This window comes from Canis lupus, chromosome 1, assembly GCF_011100685.1.
Source record: "Canis lupus familiaris isolate Mischka breed German Shepherd chromosome 1, alternate assembly UU_Cfam_GSD_1.0, whole genome shotgun sequence".
In the NCBI taxonomy this organism is placed as follows: Eukaryota; Metazoa; Chordata; class Mammalia; order Carnivora; family Canidae; genus Canis; species Canis lupus.
Window position 1 is genome coordinate 100,381,619 of NC_049222.1, and position 27,064 is coordinate 100,408,682.

The following is a 27,064-nucleotide window of genomic DNA, read 5'->3' on the forward strand; positions in this document are numbered from 1 at the left end:
CTGCCAATACTTCATGTGTATTGTCACGCCTTGCGGGGAGTACTACAGAGTCTGTGTGACTACATTGGGAGAAGGCAAATGGAAGTTTGTACCTGGATTCCAGTTTATGTACCTTCTAACTTTGTGGTTATAATTTGTATTCTTTTCACTGTAATAAACAGTATCTCAGCTTTTCTGAGTTCTGGAGTCCTAGTGAGTCATGGAACCTGAAGGTGGTCTTGGGAACTCCCTTGCAGTAATTAAAAAAAAAAAAAAAGATTTTATTTACTTGAGAGAGAGAGAGCACAAGCAGGGGGGGAGAGGGAGAAGCAGGCTCCCTGCTGAGTTGGGAGTCCGATGTAGGACTTGATCTCAGAACCCTGGGGACCAGGACCTGAGCCAAAGGCAGATGTGTAACCAACTGAGCCACCCAGTCGTCCTCCTTGCAGTCATTTTGTATTTGGTGTCTCACTGATTCATTCATTCATTCCCTGTCGATTTTGGCCCTGCCACATGCCAGGAGATGGGTCTACAGAGTGTGCTAAAGGGCCTCTGGGTCCAGGGTGGGCTCTGAACAGGACATGGACAGTGACAACACAATGTTCATGCTGCCATGGGGGGCATTAGGGGAGGACAGGCTGCTTCTGATTCAGCCAGTAAGGAGGTGCCCTGGAGGGTACTGATGCTGAGGACACGGAACAAGCTGGGCTTGGACAACACAGGAATGACTGGAAATAAACCTGGAAAGATGGGCTGTGGGGGGTGAATTCAGAGGCTTCAAGGCCAGACCACATCCTGATGGCCACAGAGAACCCCTGAGTGAGGCTGTATGGAAAAGTGAAAGGCTCATGCCTGTGACAGAACAAAGGCATGGCTCCAGCAGGCACATAACCAACGTCTGGACTGAGCAATGGCTGCCCAGCTCCTACATTTCATCTTTCCCTAAGTCAGCCAGATGGCTCAACCTGCTTCTTCAAGGACATTACATTCTAGAGCTGCCTCTTTACAGTAAATGCCCCTGGCATATGCTGAAAAGGATGGAGGGATTATTGCCACTCTGTCCCACTCTATATGCCAACTCTAGTATTTTCATCTTGAAATATGAGTGGCTTCTCGCTAGGGGCCTCAGGCAAGTGGTTTAACCTCTCAAAATCTCAGCTCCTTGGGGCACCTGGATGATGCAGTTAAGCATCCAACTCTTGTGTTCAGCTCAGGTCATATCTGGATCATAAGATCATGCCCTGCATGGGGCTCATGCTCAATGAGGAGTCTGCTTGGGATTCTTTCTCCTCCACCTCTCCCTAAATATATAAATAAATAAATATTTTTTTAAAAACCTCAGCTCCTTGTCTATGAAGTGGGGATAAAAATATCTGCATTTCAGGGCTGCTGAGGAGAATAAACAAAACAATGTATGTAAATGCTTATGAAGTGCTAAAGTCTTACATAAATGTCACTGGCTCAACTGATTTTAATGAAGTCCTCATGCTGAAGCTGATGAATGACACACAGTCTTTTTAAAAACCACGACTTTATGACACAGCACATTTCAACATTATAAACTTTACTTTCTGGCAGAGGAGCAAAACAAAACCACATAACCCAAAACCATATGGCCTGAGTTAACACAAGGCACAAACAACTGAAAAAGCATCTTTGTTTTTTAAAGATTTATTTACTCATTTTAGAGAGAGTGAGCTCATGAGCAGTGGGGGGGGGGGGCGGGGGGGGGGGGGACAGGGGTAGAAGGAGAGAGAGGGGAAGCAGAATCCCCGCTGCGGAGCTCAATCTCTGAACTCCGAGATTATGACCAGAACCAAAACTAAGAGTCAGACTCAACTGACTGAGCCACCCACCTGCCCCCACAAAAAGCATCTTTAAGGTTTGTTTTTGTTTGTTTGTTTTCATTTTTGCTTGGCAAAACTGGAACAAGCTCTTTCAGGCTTGCTGAAACCGTCCAACCTGTGGATCTCTCCCACCATCTGGTGGACTTCTGTGGGAGCCTGTATGATGGAGAATGGGAGGGGCTGTTGCTCCCCTTTAAGGCTCACTCTGGCTTTCTCACCCAACTGGGTGACACTGCAGAGAGGCGTATGATGAGCAAGGGGGCTGCTCTGCACTGGTCCTGAGTTCCTGACATTCAGAGGGCCCTCTGCCAGATGAAGAACACCACACCAAGGACAGACAGAAGGTCTCTGCCATGTTTGGCATATCCCCAGTTCACTGATAGATGAAAACCAAAGAGTTGCTGAGGGTTTTCTGATACTCACTGCCCTCACATGGTGTCCCCTGGGAATGAATTTTCTGATGCTGGGCCACAGATCTGCTCCAGCTGAAGACTTTCTCACATTTATGACATTCAAAGGGCTTTTGTCCAGTGTGAATCCTCTGATGCAAAATGAGGGCCGTAGACTCATGGAAGGTTTTCTGACACAGGCCACATATGAAGGGCTTGGCACACGCATGGATGTGCTGGTGCTACATGAGGTGTGTGCTGTGGCTGAAGGCTTTGCTGTATAGATTGCACACATAGGGCCACTCCCCTCTGTGCACCCTGTAGTGCTCAGTGAAGGGTGACATCTGGATGTAAGCCTTGTCACACTCATTGCACTTGTAGAGCTTCTCCCTGGTGTATGTCCTGAGGTGGAGGGTGGGGGAGGAGCTCTGCACAAAGGCCCTGCCACAGTTGCCACACACAAAGGGCTTCTCCCCAGGGTGGATCCTCTTGTGCTGGGTAAGGAACTTGCTCTGGCTGAAGGTCTTCCCGCATTTTCCACAGGGGTAGGGCCTCTCGCTCGTGTGCATCTGCTGGTGCAGGACCAGGGCTGAAGAATCCCCAAAGGGTTTCCTACATTCACCACATATGAATGGTTTCTCACTACTATGAATCTTGAGGTGCTGGGTCAGGTAAGAGGCCTGGCTGAAAGTCTTCCTATTCTCTACACGTGTAGGGCTGCTCACCAGTGTGCACCTGCTGGTGTCTGGCCAGGGAGGACCTCTGGCTGAAAGCACACGGCCACAGTCCCTGCATGTGTATGGCTTCTCACCTGTGTATGTCCTCAGGTGCTTGCTGAGGGATGAGCTCTGGTTGAAGGTTTTCCCACATTTCCCACATTCCTGGCATATGTATGGCTTCTCTCCTATGTGGTAGTGCTCATGCTCAGCCAGGGAGGAGCTGAGGTTGAACGCCTTGCAGCACTTGTGGCACTCATAAGGCCTCTCTCCTGAGTGGGTCCTGTGGTGGATCAGGAGGGCTGGGGCGTCAGCAAAGGCTCTGCCACACTCACAACAGAGGAACGGCTTCTCCCCAGTGTGGACTTGCTGGTGCTGCATGAGGTGAGTGCTCTGACTAAAGGCATGCCCACAGTCACCACAGGTTTACAGCTTCTCACTTGTGTGCACCCGCTGGTGTTTGGCCAGGGATGGGTTCTCTCAGAAGCGCTTGTGGCAGTGGCTGCACGCATAGGGCTTCTCACCTGTGTGGATGTGCTAGTGCTTAACAAGGGTCGAGTTCTTGCTGAAGGCCTGTCCACACTCCTGGCATGTATTTGGCTTCTCACTAGTGTGGATTCTCTGGTGTTGAACAAGATGTGCGCTCTGTCCAAAGGCCTTCCCACACTCCTTGCCCGTGTAGGGCTTCCATTTAATGGGAATCTGAAAATAAATAAATAAATACATAAAATAAAAAAAAATAATGGGAATCTGTTGATAAACCACAGAGCATGCATTCTTGCCAAAGGCATCTTCCCACCCACCACACTCCAATGTGTCCTCCCTACTGTGAGTTCCTTGTGGGTGACGAAGGTCTGGAAAGGAACTAAGGGCCTCCATACACTTTCTCCTTGGCAGGGGTGCCCCTGATCTAGGACTGAAACACAGGCAAGGCCCTTCTTGCCAACATAGCTTGTGGAAGCTTGAGCCCTTGGGGAATTGCCCCCATGCTCAATGAGGAATGGGTTCCAGGAGAAGGTTCTAGCAAGGCTCCAGTCTGGGCTTTTCTTCCCCTTGCCGAGTGTCACTGCTTGGCATTGTCTTTCTGCCACCTGGCCTTCATGCTCTGTGACTTCTCTGGATGGTGTGCCAGAAATCCTGCCCTGTGAATCCCATTGTTATCTGCTCTTGAGGAAGAAGAGCTTTCTTTAGAGGCAGCCATGCACCTTAGTGCCTAGGCTCTGAGTCTGAAAAATAAGCAAAGAAACATTCTCAAGCCCTAACCTGAATGTGCACTGCCAATCTATGAGGGATGGACAGAACCTCAGCAGTCACACTGGGACAGTGCAGACCCATGGCTTTCAATGGTACTCCTGCAGATAAGGACAGAAGAGTGGATCAGTCCAGAAGATCTCTACAGCCTTGGTGATTCCCTAGGACTTACAGGACTCAACAGAGTCATACTCATGGCTGTGACTGATTAGAGCAAAAGGACACTGGGCAAAACCAGCAAAGGGAGAAGGCACAGGGGGCAGAGTCCTCTCCCAGTGGAGCCACACAGCACACGCCAAACCCCTCTAGCACTGGATTCTGACACATAAAGTGTCGTCTACAGTTTGTTAGAGACTCAGTGCCCAGGGTTTTACTAGGGGCTGGCCACATATGCACCCACTACGTAGCATGTACCAAAATTTCAGACTCCCAGAAGGAAAGTAGGCATTTGGTATAAATCACACTATTTGTACAAATTGCTTACATGCAGTGAACCACTCTTATCATTCAGGGAATGGTGGGAATCTTCCCACGATCCAAGTTTCCAGACACCAGCCAAAGGCCAGCCCTGTATCAGGCCTTTTGAAGAATGGTGACCTCATATCTGCTGTCAACCCTCTTCTGCACAATGGGCAAGGAAGGGGTAGAATGGAACACAGATAGGCATGGGCCAAGGCTGAGAGTCACCCCACCTGTCAGCTGCCATTGGGATTGTTTTATAACCAAACACTTACTGCAACAGGGCCTGGTCAAACAGAATGTCCAAAAAATCTGGACATGAATGTGCATAGAGCACTGTTCCCAGAGGTTAGAAGCCAGACAAAAATAAATAAATAAATAAATAAATAAATAAATAAATAAATAAATAAATAAGAAGCCAGACAAAAAGGATACACATAACATGACATATATCTATATGAAAAATAAATGAATTTGGGATGCCTGGGTGGCTCAGCAGTTTGGTGCCTGCTTTCGGCCCAGGGTGTGATCCTGGAGACCCGGGATCCAGTCCCATGTCGGGCTCCCTACATGGAGCCTGCTTCTCTCTATCTCTGACTCTCTTTGTATCTCTCATTAATAAATAAATACAATCTTTTTTAAAAAAGAAATGAATTTATATGAATACATTTATATAAACTTCATTTATCTGAAAGGTCAGAACAAGCAAATCATAGAGACAGAAAGCAGATTGGTGGCTGGCAGGTCCGGGGAAGTGACTACTAAATGACTGTCAGGTGTTTTCAGGCTCTTGCAACTACTAGATCCTTTCTGTTTGATGTATATTGCACCTCCTTTTCCCAGGAGGAGAAATAAACTGATCTGAAGCATCATGACTGTAGTTACGATACTGTATTGTATACCTCAAATTTCCTAAGAGTTGATTGGAAGCGTTCTCACTACAGAAAGAAACATCACAACTCTGTGAGTTGATGGATATATAAATTAGCTTGATAGTGACCATTTCATAATGTATATCAAAATACCATGTTGTATACTTTAAATATGTACAATTTTTATCTGTCAATTATACCTTTAAAAAAGCTGGGGGAAAAGATTAACTTTAAAAAATACCTGATCTGGGGATCCCTGGGTGGCTCAGCAGTTTAGTGCCTGCCTGCCTTTGGCCCAGGGTGTGATTTTGGAGTCCTGGGATCAAGTCCCACATCTGGCTCCCTGCACAGAGCCTGCTTCTCCCTCTGCCTATGTCTCTGCCTCTGTGTGTGTGTGTGTGTCTCTCATGAATAAATAAATAAAAATCTTTCAAAAAAATACCGATCTGATAGAATCTTATTTCACTCACCTGGACCTCTCAGGATATCTTTCTCCATAATCCAGGGGTCTTCCCGCTGCTCCAGCTTGGAGATCATATCTGGTTTGCAATCGTGAAGACCTGCCCATAGATATAAAGTAGGAGGGAAGTGTTGACGCTGTTGCCACAACCCAGCCAGGCCCCAACAGGCCCAATAGTGCAGTGTGTGTGCCTCAGGCATGGGAGAGGTCTCTCTGTGGTGATGTGGGGTGGGGCGTCCACTCTGTACAGACGGGATCCAAGTGGGGGACACACATCAGAGCAAGGACATACCTGGGTGTGGGTTGCTGGGGACAAGGCAGGGGATAAATATACACATGTATGTGTGAGCACACATGGAAATACACACATGGGACATGGATAAAAAGGTGACAGGAAGGCCTCACCCAGGGACACCGAGTTGCTGTAGTTCGTCAACATCACGTCATAGTACAGGATCCTCTGCGTGGGGTCCAGCAGCCCCCATTCCTCCTGTATGAAGTCTACGGCCACATCCTTAAATGTCACTGGCTTCTGAAACATCCCACATGCACTGGCTCAACCATGGGCCCTGTCTGACCAGCCCAGCCCCATGGGGAATAGCAAGATTGAATGTTCTGAGAACACTTGATTGTTATGGGGTAAGGGGTGTGGCTCATGCTGTGAGTGGCACTATTATCACCTTGACACTGAGTGCTGTGGTCCCACTGGAATAATTGTGTCTTTGCCAAATTCCTGTTAAAGCTTTATCCCTCAGTATAAAGGTGTTTAAAAGTGGAGCCTTTTGAAAAAAAAAAAAAAGTGGAGCCTTTTGGAGGGGGTGGGGTTAGGTTTAGATGAGGTCATGAGGATCGGGCCCCATGATGGGCCTAATGCCCTCATAAGAAGAGGGAGAGACCAAAGGTGTGCTCTCGCCTTGGCTCTCTCCCCAGTGTGTGAGGACACAGAGAGAAGACAGCTTGTCTGCAAGTCATGAAGAGAGCTCTCACTGGAACTCAGCCTTGCTGACACCCTCATCTTGGACTTCTAGTCTCCAAAACTATGAGGAATAAATGTTTTTTTTTTTATTTTTTATTTATTTATGATAGTCACACAGAGAGAGAGAGAGAGAGGCAGAGACACAGGCAGAGGGAGAAGCAGGCTCCATGTACCGGGAGCCTGACGTGGGATTCGATCCCGAGTCTCCAGGATCGCGCCCTGGGCCAAAGGCAGGCGCCAAACCGCTGCGCCACCCAGGGATCCCGAGGAATAAATTTGTTGATTAAGTTCACACACAGTTTACCATATTTTGTTACAGGAGCCTGAGCAGATTAAGACATAGTAATTCCAAAAAAAAAAAAAAAAAAAAAGACATAGTAATTCCTCATCACTTCCCAAAGCACTCAGCTTTGTGGCCCCCAGAGAAACAGCTGGATGGCCCCTGTCAGCCCCCCATAAAGCCATCTGTCACACCTGCATGGTCTGCATCCTCTTTAGGGCTGGGCAGGGGAGGCCTGGAGGATGGGATGGCACCCAACACCAGCCACATATGCTCTGGGACCAGTAAGTGTCCCCAACCTGGACTTTTTGCTCCACAGCAGCACCCCTAGGCTGTGGCAACAATCCCTCTGCTTGTGTGTTGCTGTCTCCTTGCAGACTCCATGAAGAAAGAGTCTGTCAGCAAGCAACATCAATTTCTTTTTTTTTTTTTAAAGAGATTTTATTTATTTATTCATGAGAGACACAGAGTGAGAGAGGCAGAGACACAGGCAGAGGGAGAAGCAGGCTCCTTGTGGGGAGCCTGACGTGGGACTAGATCGTGGATCTCCAGGATCAGGCCTTGGGCTGAAGGTGGCGCTAAACCGCTGGGCCACCAGGGCTGCCCGCAACATCAATTTCTGAGTAACTACTTACCATTAACACCCAAAGCCCCTAACCACCTTTCTAAATGCTGCTCAGTGCCACCATTCACTCATTTGCCCATTAATATCTTCCAGGTGTCTGCATATGACAGGCCCTGCTCTGTCCTTTCCTTGGATATTTGCTGATAAGCAGGGTGACCATAAAGAGCCTATGTCCCAGATTGGTCCAGGCCAGGATTTCCTCCAAGGTCCCCTAAATTGACAGGGTCACTAAGCCCCACCCTGCAGTGAAGAGAGAAGGAAGAAGAGGAAGAGGAGGAGGAGTGGCCAGGACAGAGGAAGGGGCCTTGCCCCAGGACTCATTTTCCTTGGGGGCTGTGGCTCCATTCCAGTGCCAAGGTGTAGAAGTACCACAGAAGGAAGAATAGAAAGGAGTATGTCTGATGAGACTGCTGGCATTTTTGAAAACTCACGTGGAAAACATCTGTTGGGAATGCAGTATTGTGGGCCTTGGGCTTGTCTTCCTTGATGCTCTACTGAGAAGGAAGAGCTGGAGGAGGAGAGGGGATGTGAGAGAGGCCAGATCTGCCCTCAGGCTCGAGACCCACACCCCAAAGTCCCCTCATCTCACATCTCTACCCTTGCCAGCCACTAGACTCTTTCCAGGGCCCCCCCCACCCCAGACCCTCCCATAGGTATTTCCTCCTACACCAACCACCTGGGCCTGCTCCCTCCTGATTACCTCCCAGGGATTGGCAGAACCATAGCACCCAACACTTACTACATGCTAGGCATGGTGTGGACATCTTACATCACCTTGCTTGATCCTTATTCTGTCCCTCTGAGGGATAGTTAGGATCAACACTACCAGACCTATTTTGCAGGAAGGAAACTAATGTACTGAAGAGCAAGATGCTTGCTTGAGTTGAGCTTCTGCAGTGAAGCACCCCTACTCTTGTTCCCACCTATGACCAGCCCAGATAGTGAATCCTATGGAGAAAGCAGTATCCACATGGACAGACAGAGGGTCCCACACCTCCCAGAATCAGTCTGGGGATGTGACAGCCCACCCGGGCTCTCGTAAAGGGGTCTACACAGCCACCACGGATCCAGGATGACCCAGAGGATGACAAATACTTGGGAGTAGGAAGCTCTGACCTGTGGCTCTACTATGTGCCACTATGTTGCACTAACTAGCCATATCCCTGCTCTGAGCCCATTTCTTCCTGGGTCCCCAGGAGGATGGATGGTGTTATGTCTCAGAAGGTCTTTGTGAAATGAAATATAATATAGGAACACCTCATGGTGTCCTTGCTGCCAGAAGCCACACCACCTTTATACCCTCCATCCCATCCTGGCTCCCAAGCTGGGTAGAAGGTCACTGAGCTCAGGGCTCCACAAGAAGCAGTCCTCTGATTTGATGCTTGGAGGCTGGACCTCAGAACCCTGCCTCTAAAACAGAACTATCCATGAGTCCCTGTGGGCAGCTATAGCTGCCGGTGCTGCAGCTCCATGCCACCCCAGGGTGCAGACTTCTCAAGGCTTGCTGTGCAATTCTGGCCAAGTTTCCTAATACAAGGAAAAAGAGGTACTATCATCACCCTGTTATACAGGTGAGGAGAGGGTCACAGGTTAAATCAAAGGTGTAAAGCCAGTGATGGGTGAGAATCTAAACTCAGGAAGTCAGACTTGAGTCTGCTTTCAAAAATGTATTTTTTTATTTTTATTTTTTCAAAGATTTTATTTATTTATTTTTTTTTTAATTTTTTTTTAAAATTTTTATTTATTTATGATAGTCACAGAGAGAGAGAGACAGGCGCAGAGACACAGGCAGAGGGAGAAGCAGGCTCCATGCACCGGGAGCCTGACGTGGGATTCGATCCCGGGTCTCCAGGATCGCGCCCTGGGCCAAAGGCAGGCGCCAAACCGCTGCACCACCCAGGGATCCCAAGATTTTATTTATTTATTCATGAGAGACACAGAGACAAGGAGAGAGAGAGGCAGAGACACAGGCAGAGGGAGAAGCAGGCCCCATGCAGGGAGCCCGATGTGGGACTCAATCCCGGGTCTTCAGGACCATGCCCCAGGCCAAAGGTGGCGCTAAACCACTGAGCCACCGGGGCTGCCCCATCAAAAAGATATATTTTTAATAGATGTATGAGTGCTCAGCTCAATGAGTTTTGACCAATGCACACACCTGTATAGGCACTGTCCAGATTAAGCTCTAGAACTTTCTGTGAGGATGAAAATGTGAAGCTATACTGTCCAATTGGCAGCCATCAGCTCCATGTGGCTCCTGAACAGTAGATACACAGGTGGTGTGACTGAGATACTGGATGTATAATTTGAAGTTTAACTGATTCACATTTTTAATATCTCCATGTGGCTCTTAGCTACCATTTCAGACAGCTCAGTACTAGGACTTTCAGCATCACAGACAGCCCCCGTCAGGCACCTCTTCCAGGAAGGTGGAAGCCCCAGCGTGACTGACTGCTGCTGGGACTTCAAACAGCACGTAAGTTGTGCCTATTCTTGAACTTCATACAAAGTAAATTATATGCTGTGTAACAGTCTGAGGTCTCAGCCCAATACTATCAGGTTTACAGACATTGCTGGCAGCAGACACCTGCCAGGATGCCTCCACAGGGATTGTTTGGGGACAAAGTGAGATACCAGGTAGGCAAATGCTCTGAGGGAAAAGCAATAGTCCCAGCTGTCCTGAATTCAGGTCCTATCAGACTCCCAGGAGTGAAGGACTGACATGGGACGTTTTGCACCCCCCAACCTCCAACACACACAAGGGTGAGAGTGGAGAGCTGATCCCTGGGGTCCTGATGTACCCAGTGCCCACACCTTCCTCCCAGTGTCATTCCTAGGCTGTAAACAGTGAGCATGAGGGATAAGTGGAGTCTGTCAGAATTTGGATCAAATCCCCTTACCACTCTCTGCTGGGTGACCTTGGGTTGCTCAATTCATCTAAGCCTGGGCTTTCTATCTGTAAAACTGGGCAATAGTACCTTTTGCAGAGGGTGTTTGTTCATTCATTCATTTACCAAATACTCCATGGAGACTGTGTACCACATCATGAACTTACAGTCTATGATGAATGGGAGCAAGTATAAAGTCTTCAAATGTAGTAAAGTGCTGAAAAGCATAATGTAGATATGTGTGGCACCTGTTTTGGATCAGGTGGTCAGGGAGGTCCTCTGAGGTAATATCTAAGCTTAAATGTTATTCAGTGGCCAGGGGCATGGGCAAAGGGAGAGCTGTAGGTGAAGCCTGGAAACGGGCAGACCCAGAAGGCATGGGAAGAATTGTAGATTTGGTCAAATCAGGGGTCAGCAAACCCATTGCTATACAGAGTGTGAGCTAAGAATAGTTTTTCCATTTTTAAGTGGTTGGGAGGGAAAAATCATCAGAAGATTAATGGTACATGAAATTCAGATATTAGCATTTGATAAAGTTCTGGATTTCATGCGGAAAAAATATGTGAAAAAATTTCTCTCATTAGGTAAGTATCTACCTGACATCTTTGGTTTTGCCTCTTAGCGTACAAAGCTGAAAACACTTGCTACCTGGTGTGGGGTTTTTTTAATTTTTTTTTTAAGATTTTATTTATTTATTCATGAGAGACACAGAGAGAGAGAGGCAGAGACACAGGCAGAGGCAGCAGCAGACTCCTTGTGGGGAGCCCAATGCGGGACTTGATTCCAGAACCCCAGGAGCACAGCCTGATTCAAAGGCAGAAGCTCAAGCACTGAGCCACCCAGGTGCCCCCCAATGAGCCACTCAGGTACCCCGCTACCTGGTATTTAAAGGGAGAGTTTGCCAACTCTGCTGTGACAACCAGGGCAGGGATGGAAGGTTTAAGGGGGACATAGCTTCACTGTTCAGGATTTAAAGACCCCTTCAGGGCAGTATAGAGAGCAATAGAGGGGGCAAGGGAAGGCAGGAGATCTGTGAGGAGATGGTAGTCTTGATTAGACTGAGGATGGCAGAACAGTGAAGGCAGGAGGAGAAGGGCATGTTTTGAGGAAGATCTGGTTTCTGAACATGTCCAGCCCTACCACCACCACTCTGCCATGTGCCTCACCGGCTCCTCAAGATCCATTGCCTGCCACTCTGCTGTCTCTGGGCTGCTTGACCACAGCAGCTTGACCACAGATAGGGGGCATGTGGTCTTAGTCTCAGACAGATCTCAAATTGTAGATGACTCTTGCAGGGCTGGATTCCAGTTCCCAAAGCCACTGCCTCCTCCCATCTACTCCCATATAGCAGTCAGGCTCCTGGCTTTCACTTGGGGGCTCAGGGCTAGGATTCTAGAAATGAAATACTACTGGGTAAGCAAAAGCAACAGGGAGCAGGTGTGGCCATACACAAGTACTTCCCTGGGACAGACCCAAATGCCTCCCTCCTCCAAACTGAAAATATATGTCCACACAAAAATCTGTGAGTGTTCACAGCAGCATTATTCAGGTAAACAAACGTGGTATATTAACAAAATGGAACATTATTCAGCTATAAAAATGAATAAAGTACTGATACATGGCCCAACATGGACTTTAAAAACATTATGTTCAGTGAAAAAAGCCAAACACAAAAAAGCCACATATTGTTTGATCCCATTTATATCACATATCCAGAACAGAGAAAATTAAAAGAAAGTAGATTACTGGTTGCCAGGGGCTGGAGAAAAGGGGAACAGGGAGTGATAACTAAGGGGTAGAGGCCATAGGCACACACTTGAGGTCATGCCTGCAGACACAAAGGAGGTGTCACACATTCAAAACACCCCTTCCCCACAAACATGCATGGTGACACACCTGACCACTCACACACACCTGAGGTCTCATCTGCATACACAGATGGTGTCAGATGTGCAATACACTCTTCCCTTCTGACATGCACAAGCAGTAATACATTCAGGCAAATGCACATACCTGAGGTCACACTTGCACACACAGGCTCCGACACACTGCCCCCCCCCCACATACACACACACCTGAGGTCTCATCTGCACACACAGGTGGTGTCTTGCATGCAGGATACCCTTCCCCCTGAAACGTACATGTGGTGACACATTCAGCCACATGCACAACCTGTTACACCTGCACACACAAGAACGGACGGACTGGGCCCCTCTCACACACTTAAGGGCTCATGCACACACAGGTGGTAACTCACATGCAAAACACCTCTCCTCTCTGACGCGCACACGTGCAGTGTCACATTCGGCCATACACAGCTGAGGTCTCACGGGCACGCACTGGTCTCTTCCTCACATCCCCCGGCATGTGCGCGCGCCCACTGTTCTTCCTCTCTCCCGTCCCCCACCCCAGGGCCGCGCTCCCTTCTGGGCCCCATTCGGCCACTCAGTCACTACCATGGCATGCACACGTGGGCCTCGTCGTCCCTCACACTCACATAAGCCACCACGCCGCCGGAACAGCAGACTCATCACCGCAGCCAACCCCTCACAGAGCGGGAATGGCGCCACCAGCCGTCGACGTGAGTACAATAGCCAAAGACACTTCCGGTCTGCTCTTCTGCCGGTGGCCCGCGCTGAGCTCGGGATATTCTCCCAGAGAGCCCTGCCCGATGCGTGCTGGAAACCGGCCAAGCATAGGGTCAACAGCCTTCTGGGAAAAGGAGTCCAAATGGCGCTCGGCACCAGGGAGGGAGCGTAGGAACCTGGTTGCTCTGCGCCGCTGGAGCGTAGGACCAGTCAGCTACACGCGTAGGCTATGTACTTTTAAATATACAGCGTACCCTTTTCTCTTCGCACACGCACGTACACCCACACATGTCTGGCTATGTATAGTCGGGGAAATTCCCCCCACACACACACACGCACCGTTTCCTGTAAAGCTTCATCAGATTTCCTCTAAGATCCAGTACATTCTTCTGCCTACCCAGGAAACCACACGATTACCTACTTCAGCCTATATGCTAATTTCTTCCAATGACGTCCTACCTTTTTGTTTTCGTCTTTTATTCAAAACCCAATAAAAAAACACGCACTGCACCCGGCCACCGCCTCGTGTGCAGGCTTTCTCACATTAGTTAATCCTCTCAGCCACTTACCTTCGACCAGCATTGTGCAAAAGAACTTTCTAGAGATGAGGAAAATGTAACTAGTGAGCAGTTTAAATGTGGTTATTCACATGAGGAATTCAATTGTTTTAATTTTAGGTGAATTTAAAATTACATTTAAATAGCTACATGTGGCTAGTGACTACCATGCTAGACAACTTGGAACGTCTGGAAGATATTCACCTTGGGTCTCCTTACAAGAAATTTATGGGAGACTGCTCTTCAGACTGGATGAGGAATTCTCCTCAGTTACCTTATGCACAAACGACTTGAGTATCTCTGAAGATGTACAAGGCGATACTGAAAATGGGCAACTTGGCTGTTGGCCACAATTCATGTGTTGTGTGGACTCTCATAATTTGGGCTGATACAGGGACTTTAATGAAATAACTTGAAAACTTATTTACTACTAAAATTTATGTGCTAATTTATAGCTTGGAGGAAAATTCATGGAGTCAAAGCTATTTTACACTTAACTGGTTCCATTAACTCAATCGTCAAACATGTGTGCCTATATAAGAACAACTATGGCTACGAATTTAGTGTGTGCCTGTGTGTGTGGCGGGGGGTGCATGACAGAGAACAATGAAACCAACTATCAAACTTTAATTTGCAAGAGTTGAGATTTTTAATTTAAATTTATTTTTTGAACTGTTAATACTTTTACATGTTTCAAAATTCCAAAAATATCAAAAGATATAGAATGAAAATTATTCCTCATCCCTTTCCTCCCAGTTCTCCTCCCCAAGAGCAACCAGTATGCCTTGTTACTTTGTACCCTTAGGAGATTGTGTTTGTCTGTGTGTGACCAAAAAAATTTTTTACACAAATGGAAACATACTTTACACACTGTTTTATACCTTTTCATTTAACAATGTATCTTGGAGCTCTTTCCCATATTATCACATAGACAGTCCCCATTTTTAAAGCTGTGTAGTTCTCCATTCCAGCACAAATCACTAACCCAGCTCCCCATGGTGGACACTAAGGTTGTTTACAAATTTTTACTTCTTAAATCAATACCATAGGGAAACCATGTACAAATAGTCTACAACATACAAATAAATCTATTGGATTCACTCCCAGCAACAGGTTTACTGAGACAAAGAGTTTGTGTCTTTGTAATTTTAGATAGCAACTAGTAAGTTGCCCTTCACAGAGCCTGTATCAATTTATACTTCCCCTGGAAATGTATAGGAAATCCTTCCCCCCTTTTGGATAAAAGTCAAGGCTGATAAAATGCTAGGTGGTCACACTGTTACAATCTTCCTGAAAGGTAATTTAAAAAGCTACATGAAATTCATTGGCAGAGGAAAATGCTCAAAATATAGTAAGAAACATGTGTTACAAGAGAACTAGAAAGGATTCCAATTTTCTAAACATAACAATACTATACATTTTTTGTGCGCCTAAGACCTAGTGTACACTATATGTATACATGTATTTTTAAGAAAAAATTATAGGAAAATTAAAATCTTAATGGTAATGACCATCTCTGGATAGTGGAAGTATGAGGAATTAAATTTTACTTTTGTGCATCTTCCACATTTGCGGTAAAGAATTTACATTACTTTTATACTTATAAAATCATGTCCTCTGTAGTTTATAGTAACCTCCCCTGAGGAGTTCATCTACCTTTGTTTCAAAACATCTGTAAGACTATCAGTAGGGATATTATGCCTAGGAAATGCGACCTGAAATGAGAAATAGAAAAATTTGTAAAGATCTCTGTTGCCTGGAGAGGAAGGCAAGTGACAAGCTTGCTCCCAGCTTACCCACCAAGGCCACTGTAACCTCAGCCTCTGAGACTGGGGAAACATGACCCTCAGGAGCTGCCATTATGGGGGCTGAGGTGGAGGTAAAGGGACAATTGCAGGCCTGGCTTCTAGAGCTGTCTGGAACCAGCAAGTTACCATTGGGTGTCCCCTACCCCAAAAAGCACTACTGATAGGTAGAACATTCCCAAATCTGTACCCCACACAGCAGTGAGGAGAAATGGTCAAAAGTGGGGCTTATTCATGTTTTACAATGTCCATGATAAAAATGCTAAAATTTGCATCACTCAGAAAAATAAGTAGATTCTCTTCCTTTTCTCACACCAATTAGGAATGTTGCAAAACAGTAAAAAAATCACCAGAAAACATTTATGTTTAAATCAATTAATGATATCATTTGTTAAAATCAAAGGTTTAGGGTTGTTAGTAGAGCCCTCACCTAATCTGGAAAACGTTGGCTGTAGTGCTGGGCATGATTTCCCTACCTTGGCATATTTGTGGCTAGATAATTCCTTGTTAAGGGGGCTATCTTGGGCATTATAGGATGTTTAGCAGCATTTTCCACCCACTAGCTGCCAAGTGGCACCCCTCTGTTCTGCCAGTTATGACAACCAACAATGTCTCCAGACATCACCAGATGTCTCCTGGAGGACAAATCCATCCTGATTGAGAACGTCTGGCTTAAGCAACACTGACAATTTCAAGGTAATGGCTTTCAGTAGGAGCTGTGACACCCCAAGAGAATGTAGTAGAATTTCACGGGGGCTTTTTTGTCATTTGATCTGGGCTTATGTGGTGGGTACCAAGTGTGTTCTAATGACTATGAAGTACAGAACTGGCCCCTGTGGACCATGTATGTATGTATGTGTGAAACAACCAGAGTGTAATGTATGAACTGAGATCCTAAGTCAGCTTCACATATAAACACAAATTAACTCCTGCATGCTTAGAATTTTATACAGAATATTCCAGAAATGAAATAATAGTATCTTGTTTTGTTCCAAACTTTTGCAAGAGTTAGTCACCACTTAAGAAAATCACATCCCATACAGGAATGCCCCTCACAATATTTTCATGGCCAACATTATACCCCATATACCAGATGACAACAGCCCACCCCAGGTGTCCATGCATAATGGCCCACACAGTCATATGGAGAAATACCACACCAACTGAGTACACATTACTCTACCATAAATTACTTTTAATTATGCTTTTAAAAAAGCGGCCATTTTTCGATTTTTTACACTACACGTGTATAGGTTATATTACCTGTGAATTCATTTTGTAGTATAGGGAATGGCACAAAACACCTGTGGTTAAAGGGGGCACTGGGCTTGACCGATCTGAGAACTACGAATCTCAGGTATTGCGAAGCACCACTTCCTTAAGAAATCAGAGGTCACCTTAGACATTTCTACCCCCAGTCCTCCTTTCGATGAACATACTATGTGGATCTACCACATTTTTGTACCTGCGGTTCCAAAAATCATATGTAGTTTCTCTCCTATGAGGATTCTCTAACGTCAAATAATACAGAAGCACCCATAGAAGACTCTTCAACCCCGATAACATGAACTGGGTTTTTCTCTTGCATGATTTCATGGATGTCAAACAAGGCAAGGGCCTGGCTTGCAGGCTGTCCTGCCTTTGTCCCACCCCCAGAGCTCTCGCTTGAGTGTGTGTGCTGATGGCGGCCAAGCTGTGAGGTCCGGCCAAAGGACTGCTCAAGCCGTCGCCGATTCCGTCCCTGGGGCTCCTCTCTGGTGTGAGTTATCTGGTGTCGGATGAGGTGCGAGCTCTGAATAAAACACTTCCCACAATGATTACACTTAAATGGCCTGTCGCTCCGGTGGGCTCTCTCATCTGGATTCAGAGGTGGGTCACAGCCAAGGGCTTCTGCCCACTCATGTTTTGTTAGAGCTGGTGTCTGCTCAAAGATTAGCCTCTGGCGGCACTCGTATGGCTTCTCCCCAGCATGCTTTCGCTGATGCTGGGCCAGAGAGGAGCTGTGCCTGAAGCCCTTCCCACAGTGGTTGCACTCATATGGCCTCTCCTCTGTGTGTGTCCTCAGATGCAAGAACAGGCAAGTGGTCCGTGAGAAGGATTTCCCACACACACTACAAGTGTATGGCTTCTCTCCGGTGTGTGTCCGCTTATGCCGGCCCAGGGATGAATTCTGGTTGAAGGCCCGTCCACAGTCCTGACATTCATAGGGTTTCTCTCCAGTGTGAATTCTCCGATGGACTGTAAGGTGTGTGCTATGGCAGAAAGACTTCCCACACTCAGCACATTTATAGGGCTTGTCTCCTGTGTGGATTCGCTCATGCTGAACCAGGGAGGAGTTCTGGCTGAAGGCTTTCCCACATTCTTTGCACATATAAGGTCTTTCTCCCGTGTGAATCCTTTTATGCACTGTGAGATGAGCATTGTGGTTAAATGACTTCCCGCAGTCTGTACATTTGTAGGGTTTATCCTGTACCTGGCTTCGTGTGAGTTCCAGAATTGGAATGGCCTGACTGGAAGTTCTACTACAGTCACTGCTGTCACACGGCTCTTTTCCTGAGGAGCCTGTCTGCTGACTGACTAAGCTTGAGTTACGTTCCGAGTTTATAACCTGTGAGTTGTAAGCACAGAGATACTCAATCCTAGAAATCTCTGGGAATGGATTTAGGTTTGAGCTCAGGACACCATTTTCCCCAAGTCTGAGGCTTTCATAGCTTTTATCTTGAATTGGCGCTTCTTTGAGGTTAAATTCCAATTGCCTCAAATTATCCTGTTCTTTCTCAGGCAACTTTACCTGGCCCTCACATTCCCGGTCTTCCCTCAGTATGGTGGGACAGGGAGCATCCCTCAGGAAGCCTTCCCCTTCAGTGACGTGGGATGGATCCACCTCAGGAAGGACATGCTCCTTGGGTGGCACTTGGCTTTCAGGTCCAGGCTCCCGGCCTAAAAGAATACCAAGAGCTCTGAGGGAGTTGGTGGAAAAAACATAGAGACGGTAACAGGCCCCCAACTCACTGGGTCTACATCCTTACTACCCCTGCCTCCAAGTAAATCTGTTCTGCTCTTATGCTGATACCAAGTGCGTCATCTGCAGAAACAGCCTTACACTTTCATTCATTCAACAAAAATCTCTTGAATATCTGCCATAGGCCCAGGTACTGGCCTAGATCAAAGGCTGGCAGACTTTGTGTTTGGAGCTGGAAGAAGCCAAACATGTTGGGCACTTCAGGATCTTTTGCCTCAGAGGAGACATGGTACTTCTGCATCCACTGCAGATTCACCCCTGCCCTAGGATGATAGGCTATACCCTCTTGTGGAGGTACATGTTATTTCCTGCAGGTCAGAAAGCCCTAGGTGGTGTCAGAGGCATTCTGTTGGGAGGCTAAGAAGCTATGTAACTACTCTGGCTATGTAACCTGTAGTCATAGCCTGACTACAATGTTGTCAGGGTACCAATGCACCAGTCCAGAGAAGGGATTGTAACAGATATAAGCCAATTATGACAATGCAGGCCTTCCTTCCAGCCTCCATAGAGGCTGGGGTAAGGTATGTAGATTTGACCCAGTCCTAACTAAGGAGACCTCAATGGACAAAATCTGGAGTTCTGAAAAAAGGGGACAAATGTAGGGATGCCTGGGGTGGGCCAGTGGTTGGGTGTCTGCCTTTGGCTCAGGAGGTGATCCCAGGGTCCTGGGATGGAGTCCCACATCTGGCTCCCTGCAGGGCACCTGCTTCTCCCTCTGCTTGTGTCTCTGCCTCTCTCTCTCTATGTCTCTCATGAATAAATAAATAAAATCTTTAAAAAATAAGGTGGAGACACACAAATGTGACTGTCAGTATTCTTCCTACCTCCCTCTCCCTGAAGCATAGATGTGATGGCCAGAGCTGCTGCATCCATGCCATTACCCCATGAAAAATCCAGAAGAATAAGAACCATCAGCCTTGGCATTACTGGAATGCTGAGCCGGATACAGCAGTGGCTGCTTTGTGGGGAATAGGGGGAACCAAAAACAAACCCTTTTGAGCTACACTAGCCCATTTCTCAAGATATGTACAAAGGAACACAATCCTTTTTTCTTTTTTTTTTTCTTTTTTTTTTTTTTAAAGATTTTATTTATTTATTCATGATAGTCACAGAGAGAGAGAGGCAGAGACACAGGCAGAGGGAGAAGCAGGCTCCATGCACCGGGAGCCCGATGTGGGATTCGATCCCGGGTCTCCAGGATCGCGCCCTGGGCCAAAGGCAGGCGCCAAACCGCTGCGCCACCCAGGGATCCCACACAATCCTTTTTTCTAAGAGAACATAAGAGTGTGGAGGTTTACAGAATCTGGACATTTATAGAGTAAAATGGAGAAGATGGAGGGCAAGTTCACACATTAGAAATGATGCTGTAGAGGGGCACCTGGCTGGCCCAGTCTGTAGAGCATGTGACTCTTGATCTCAGGGTTGTTAGTTCAAGCCCCACATCAAGTGTAGAGACTACTTAAATAACATCTTGAAAAAAAAAGAAGGGTGCCAGGTGGCTCAGTCAGTTAAGCGTCTGCCTTTGGCTCAGGTTGTGATCCTGGGATTGAGCCCCATGTTCGGTGCCCTGCCTGCTTCTCCCTCTTTCTCTCTCTCAAATAAATAAATATGAAATCTTAAAAAAAAAAAAAAGAAAGGAGGGAACCCTGGGTGGTGCAGCAGTTTGGCGCCTGCCTTTGGCCCAGGGCGCGATCTTGGAGACCCGGGATCGAATCCCACGTCGGGCTCCCGGTGCATGGAGCCTGCTTCTCCCTCTCCCTCTGCCTATGTCTCTGCCTCTCTGTATGACTATCATAAATAAATAAAAATTAAAAAAAAAAAAAAAAGGAAAAAGAAAAAGGAAAAGAAAAAGAAAAAGAAATGAGCCTGTGGAAAGGGCCCACTCAATGACTGGTGAGAGAGAACATGAGAGGGAGGAAGAAGTCATATTCTTACCACTGGAGAAAAGCAGATGGGGAGGAGGATGAGGAAAACAGGGAGTACAGGAGCAGAGCACAGACATTCTGTGCAGAAAACAGCTAACAGAGCAGGCCCGAGGCTACCATCCTTCCATCTTTAGAAGGACCAGCTTTTGAGATTGGCCCTCAGCTAGGTGTGAGAATCTGGGTTTTAGGGGTATTCCCACCACCATGATGAGTGGCTCACTATACCCAAACTGTGCCAACAATACGGTTTATGGTTAATACCCGCTTTCTCCTGGGAGTCTGGAATCTTAGTCTATGCCAGGCACAGCCTATGACCAGCCCCCAGTGAAACCCCCTGGCACTGAGCCTCTAATAAGCTTCCCTAGTAGCTAAGATTTCTCATGTATTGTCACAACTTACTGCTGGGGGACCTAAGCATGTCCCATGTGATTCTACTGGAAAACTCTATAATCTTGGTTTCTGGACTTTATCCCATCTGCCTTTTCTCCTTGCTGACTGACTTTTCTCTATATTCTTTCTCTCTGTGATCACTGGATCTTTGGGTGGTCTTGGGACACTGACACACCACCCTTTCCAAGCAGCATATCTGTAGTCACCTCTTGAGCTGTTCCCATTAGGGATTCCCATTTGGCAGCTTCTCACCTGGACAGTAGCCCTGGGCAATTTCTCTCTCTGCTGCCCATAGCTCAGCCCCTTGCTCCAGCTGGGAGATGACTTCAGGTTTTGGAAGCTCAGGCCCTGGAAAAAGGGAAAGACACAGAATGTGCAGATCTGCTATAGAGAGAAAGAACCAGCTCAAGATCCAGCCCTAGACTCCTGATAGGGCACGAGGACATCTAACAATAAGGTGAAACCTTTGCCCTGGGACAGAAAAGGGCAAAAAAAACCCTGCCCATTTGTTCCACAAGGGAGTGAGAATGCAAGATCTCTGATCACCACCCCAAGGTCAAGTCCTCATATCAGAGGCCCTATGACTTAAAACCCATCAAGAATAAGTCACTGTAGGAGACTGATCATCAGCTTGGGAAGCAGGCCTTACCCAGAGAGAGCAGATGCCCAAAGGTCTCCAGCATCACATCACGGTATAGGGTCCTCTGGGCAGGGCCCAGCTGCCCCCACTCTTCCTGGGTGAAGTCCACAGCCACATCCCGGAAAGTCACTGGCTCCTGAAACATCACACACACTCTTGACAGCTTGACTGTCTCTGTCAGTGCTCTCAGGAAGAGGAAGAGGAATGGAAAAGCAGAGGACAGGTAGGCCAGTGTCCTGAGAGAGTGCATGTTCTGAGTAGTAGGAGTCAGGTCTCACTGGGGGCATGTGAAAGTATCCAAGCAAGATCAAAACTAATTGCAGCTGATCGACAACTGATCTTAGGTGCAGATCTTTGGGCTAAAGAAATGGCTACTGGTTTAAGCCACTAAATTTCGGGATAGTTTGTTACACAGTAACATCTAAATGATACACTAAATAATCCTCTGATTCATTCAAAGAAAGGTTTATTAGACTCCCTGAAAAGAGAGGTTTACAGTTGGGAGTCAGAAACTCACCTACCTTTTCAGGGACCAGGCAGGCTCATTAGTGACTGAAATGGGCTACTTTAAGAGCCTACAAGGGTACTTAATTTTTGAGAGGCGACACTGAAGGTGACAGGTAATATAAGCCCTGTCTGAAGGGGCAGCTGAGACTCAGAACCAACTGAACATGGGGAAATATAAGCTTCATATGATTTCTAGTGAGTAGAATTTCTAGTGAGTAGCTGAAAATTTGTTCAAATTTTTAACTGACCACTTTAAATTTTTATAAGTTGATGTAATGTATCTAAAACATGTCCCACAAATCAAACCCTTCTGTGGGCTGGGTGTAGCCACTGTCAAAAGCTAGATATTTCTGAACTCTGAGTTTTGACTCTGCCACTTCTTCCTCAAGAAGTATACTTGAGCAGGTACTTATTTCTACTTCCTTGTTTTCTTGTCTACAAAGAATCACTTCTTGGGGGCTGTGATGGGGAATAAGTGGCTGTAAAACACTTTCTACAGGACAACATGCGAAAGAATAAAGTTGGTCCCCTACCTCACCAAATAAAAAGTTAACTCAAAATGGATAAAAGACAAAATATAAAAGCTAAAACTATGAAACCCTTAGAAGAAAGCATAGTGATAAATCTTCACTATCTTGGATTGGCAAATGATTCTTAGATATGACAGCAAAAACACAAGCAATGAAAGGAAAAATAAGTAAAGTTGGATTTCATCAAAATTAAAAACTTTTGTGCTCCAAAGGACACTATCAATAAAGTGAAATGGAAAAAAAATAAGTGAAAAGACATCTATATAGGGGATCCCTGGGTGGCGCAGCGGTTTAGCGCCTGCCTTTGGCCCAGGGCGCGATCCTGGAGACCCAGGATCGAATCCCACGTCAGGCCCCGGTGCATGGAGCCTGCTTCTCCCTCTGCCTGTGTCTCTGCCTCTCTCTCTCTCTCTCTCTCTCTCTGTGTGACTATCATAAATAAAATAAAATAAAATAAAATAATTTAAAAAAAAAGAAAAGACATCTACATACTGGGAGATAACAATAGCAAATCACACATCTGATGAGTGGCTTGTATCTGGAAAACATACCTCTTACAACTCAATAATAGCAACAACCCAATTAAAATGAGCAAAGGATTTAAATAGGTATTTCTTCAAAGAAAATATAAAATATACCAATATCGAATAAGCACATGAAAAGATGCTAAGCATCATTAACCAAGGGGTATTTTCTTTTAAGAAAAACACAAGTAGACTTTAAAATATTAAAGAAATCATAGTATAGGTGGCATATGGCTCTGACAAAAGTTGTGCAGGAGGTATGAAGAACCCTTTGGTTGGGAACAGAGGTCTCTGTTCCTGTCCCCATGTCCTCACCTCCCACTCAGAAGGTCCTCAAACCTTGATACATGCTCCCTGTACCTCCTGCCTCCCCCACTCTGCCCCTTCAACCATCACCCACCCTGCATGGGTTGTCAGTGACAGCCCAGGCATCAGGTCCACTGAGTACACAAGTACTTCATGTCTCCTCTTGAAATTCTAGCAGGAGACCATTCCTTGCCTTTTTTTCTTTTCTTTTTTTTTAGATTATTTATTTACCTGAGAAAGAGTGTGAGGATGTCGTGGGGGCCAGAAAGAGAGAAGCAGACTCCCTGCTCAGAGTATAGCCTGACATGTGGCTAGATCCCAGGAACCTGATATCATGACCTGAGCTAAAAGTCAGAAGCCTAACCAACTGAGTCACCCAGATGCCCAACATTCCTTGCTTTTTCATGGCCCTCTCTGCTGCTTCACCTCAGACCCCTGTAGCCCTCCTCTTGCTCTTCACTATTGGTGCCTGGAGGTATGGGCTGTCAGGCTCCTTTACTTTACACTCTCCCACGGCTGACCAAACCACACTGGCATGAGCCAGCACCTGGTCACTACCCACCTCCCCCACCACATCCTAGTTAGCTCTCAGTATTTCTCCTACCCTGACCTCCAAGATGCCTGAATGATTTTTTTTTTTTCAAACTCAAGTCATCTTGCTTAAAAAAATTTGAATGTCTCCTCATCTTTCTATCAGGATGACCTCTTTCAGCCTGGATATAGCTGACTGAATAATGGTCTCCAAAGATACGCAGGTCCTAGTTTCTGGAACCAGTGAATGTTCCATAAATGGAATGTGAATGTGATTAAGGATTTTAAGATGGGGAAATCAGGTGGGCCCTACATGCAATCACAAATGTCCTTCTAAGGGAAGGGTGGAGGGAGACTTAACTATAGACTACAAAAGGCAATGTGACCACTAAAGCAAGATGCCATACTGCTGGCTTTGAAGACTGACAAAGGGCCATTAGCCAAAGAATACACAGTCTACAGCTATAATAGCTAGAAAAGGTAAGGAAACCGATTCTCCCCTAGTTCCTCCACAGGAAGGGTGGCTCTGCCAACATCTTGATTTCAGTCCAGTAAAAATGATTTCCAATTTCTTACCCCCAGAACTGTAAGAATAAATGTGCATTGCTTTAAGCCACCAAATATGTGGTGCTGTTATAGTAGCCACAGGGAGCTTACACTAGACCTCAAAGCCCTCTACTTCCTTGCCTTATGTGGTGGCCAGCCTCCAAGACAACCCCCAATGACTCCCAGCCCTTGTCTAGTTGTGTAGTCCCTTCCTATTCTGTGCAGGTTTGACTTGTATAACCAATAGATACTGTGCAAATGACAGTGCATAAATTCTGACCCCAGAGCACATAATGCATTAGGGCTTCTACCTTGCCCTCTCCTGAATCACTCACTCTTTGGAAAGCCAGATGACAAGTTGTGAGGCCAGCCAAGCAGCTCCACATAGAGGCCCAAATGGGCAATGAGTTAGCCATCTCGAGGTGGATCTTCTAGCTCTACTAACATGTGTTAGCCATCTCCGAGGTGGATCTTCTAGCTCTACTCAAGTCCCATATGACAACAATCCAGATTGACATATTAATCATAATTTCATGCACCCAGGCCAGAACCCCTAGCTAAATCATTCAAGGATTCCTGTCATCAGAAACTGAAGTAATATTTATCGTTGCTTTATGCCACTAAGTTCTGGGTTGTTACAGACTCTCTCCTTGAGAGAGTATGGCTCCTCTGAACCCTCTTCTTAACTAGGCCCTGATCTCTAGGCTTCTTCTTCTTCTTTTTTTTTTAATCTCTAGCTTCTGTGTCCATTTTGCATTACTTAGATTCATAAAGAATTGGTATAATCAAAATCCCCACCCACCATATCTGATCACTCTCATATCTTTTCAAAGTCCTCATCCCCCACAGTCCTCCAGGCATTATCTGATCACTTGGCCTACTTCAGCAAGAATCCTGTTAGGTCATTGGGCACCTGGGTGGCTCAGTCAGTTAAGCATCCATCTAACTCTTGGTTTTGGTTCAGGTCATGACCTCAGGGTCATGATATCAAGCCCCACACTGGGCTCTGTGCTCAGCATGGAGTCCGTTGGAGATTCTTTCCTTTTCTCTCTCCCTCCACTTGTGCTCTCTCTAAAATAATAATAATAATAATAATAATAATAATAATAATAATAATAATAAAAGGATCCTGTTAGTTTAGCAAGAATTACACCCACCCCTAACCCCAGGTATAAATTCCCACTTTTACTTGTTGTATTTGGAATTGAGTCCAATTCTGTAATGAAGTCTCTTTCTCCTATTCCAAAAGGTTCTGAATAAAATATCTTGACTGAGGGGATTCCTGGGTGGCTCAGTGGTTTAGCACCTGCCTTTGGCCCAGGGCTGATCCTGAAGTCCCAGTATCCGATCCCACATCGGGCTCCCTGCATGGAGCCTGCTTCTCCCTCTGCCTGTCTCTTCCTCTCTCTGTGTGTCTCTCGTGAATAAATAAATAAAAATCTTTAAAAAATATACCTTGACTGCTTTTATTAGTATCCATCTCTGTTTTACTTTAACAAGGCTCATTCCTGCCCCACCCATCCACAGTAAAAGCAAACTAAAGCGTGGTTACATTTAATGGAAATCTGCGATCCCTGGGTGGCTCAGTGGTTTAGTGCCTGCCTTCGGCCTAGGGCGTGATCCTGGAGTCCCGGATGGAGTCCCGCATCAGGCTCCCTGCATGGAGCCTGCTTCTCCCTCTGCTCTGCCTGTCTCATGAATAAATAAATAAAATCTTAAAAAAAAATAAATCTGCAATAACACTATCTGAAAACATGCAAATTGAAGGTTATCAATCTAAAATAATGCAAATCCTTGTAAACAACAAAAGACAGTATGTGCAAAATTTCAAAGACGTGGCCTTCAGGAATTATCAATTATTTTTGGTTCCTGCCACATGGAGATAGCATTTTATGGAGACCACAGTCTAGAATTGCCGAGCTTTGAATCAGGCACCTGCCCAGGTGGCCTTGCAAGCAGGGACCATCCTGGGTTCTAGTGGGCCCCACTGCGCCCCCGGTAGTCGCTCCCGCCACACTAATGCGGTGCGTGGTGACCAGTTCTTACCCTCAGGTTGGGCCAGGGGCCACGCGATGGAGGGCTCTCGGTGGGTGTTTGCTGACTCCATGAATTAGAGCATTTCTATTCTGTTAATATTGTCATCTCGGCGCTCCACTGACACCAGTTACTGTGAGCCATCACACAGCAGGCGGCCTTCAGGGAGCGGGGAAGGCTTAAAGGCTCAATACCTGTGGGAGTCGCTCGGCCCGCTGCCATCATTATTATTATTGTTACCTGAAGCCATTCCGCTGGCAGCCCCGTAGCCATCGCCAGTGCAGTCGGTTCCTCTTCGGGGTTCATCCTGGACCGACAGGTCGAGGACAGTAGCCCGCAATGGCCGTAAACACTATAGCAGCCCCAGCCTCAGGGACCACTCCGCTCTCCGCCCGCCGCACAATGGCGGCCGCGCTGGTG

General features: G+C 46.5%; 2 protein-coding genes across 6 annotated transcripts; both read right to left on the minus strand.

Annotated features, from left to right (window-relative positions):
- Positions 1-1,670: 1,670 nt before the first annotated feature.
- Positions 1,671-13,634, minus strand: LOC102153707 (zinc finger protein 502-like). Of its 2 annotated transcripts, none has more exons than XM_038527557.1 (3): positions 13,237-13,634; positions 5,984-6,073; positions 1,671-3,633 (listed from the first exon to the last, which is right to left on the minus strand). In XM_038527557.1, exon 3 carries the CDS (start codon positions 3,310-3,312, stop codon positions 2,458-2,460), a length of 855 nt encoding a protein of 284 aa, XP_038383485.1. In that variant the 5' UTR covers positions 3,313-3,633; positions 5,984-6,073; positions 13,237-13,634; the 3' UTR covers positions 1,671-2,457. The 2 variants fall into 2 exon arrangements, with proteins under 2 accessions (XP_038383485.1, XP_038383486.1); XM_038527558.1 differs by lacking the exon at positions 13,237-13,634 and adding an exon at positions 8,286-8,346.
- Positions 13,635-14,514: 880 nt separating this feature from the next.
- Positions 14,515-27,064, minus strand: ZNF8 (zinc finger protein 8). 4 transcript variants are annotated; one of them, XM_038527508.1, is made up of 4 exons: positions 26,885-27,064; positions 21,676-21,802; positions 21,279-21,374; positions 14,515-18,629 (listed from the first exon to the last, which is right to left on the minus strand). In XM_038527508.1, exons 1-4 carry the CDS (start codon positions 26,948-26,950, stop codon positions 17,188-17,190), a joined length of 1,731 nt encoding a protein of 576 aa, XP_038383436.1. In that variant the 5' UTR covers positions 26,951-27,064; the 3' UTR covers positions 14,515-17,187. The 4 variants fall into 4 exon arrangements, with proteins under 4 accessions (XP_038383436.1, XP_038383438.1, XP_038383437.1 ...); XM_038527510.1 differs by lacking the exon at positions 26,885-27,064 and adding an exon at positions 26,657-26,863; XM_038527509.1 differs by lacking the exon at positions 26,885-27,064 and adding an exon at positions 23,765-25,588.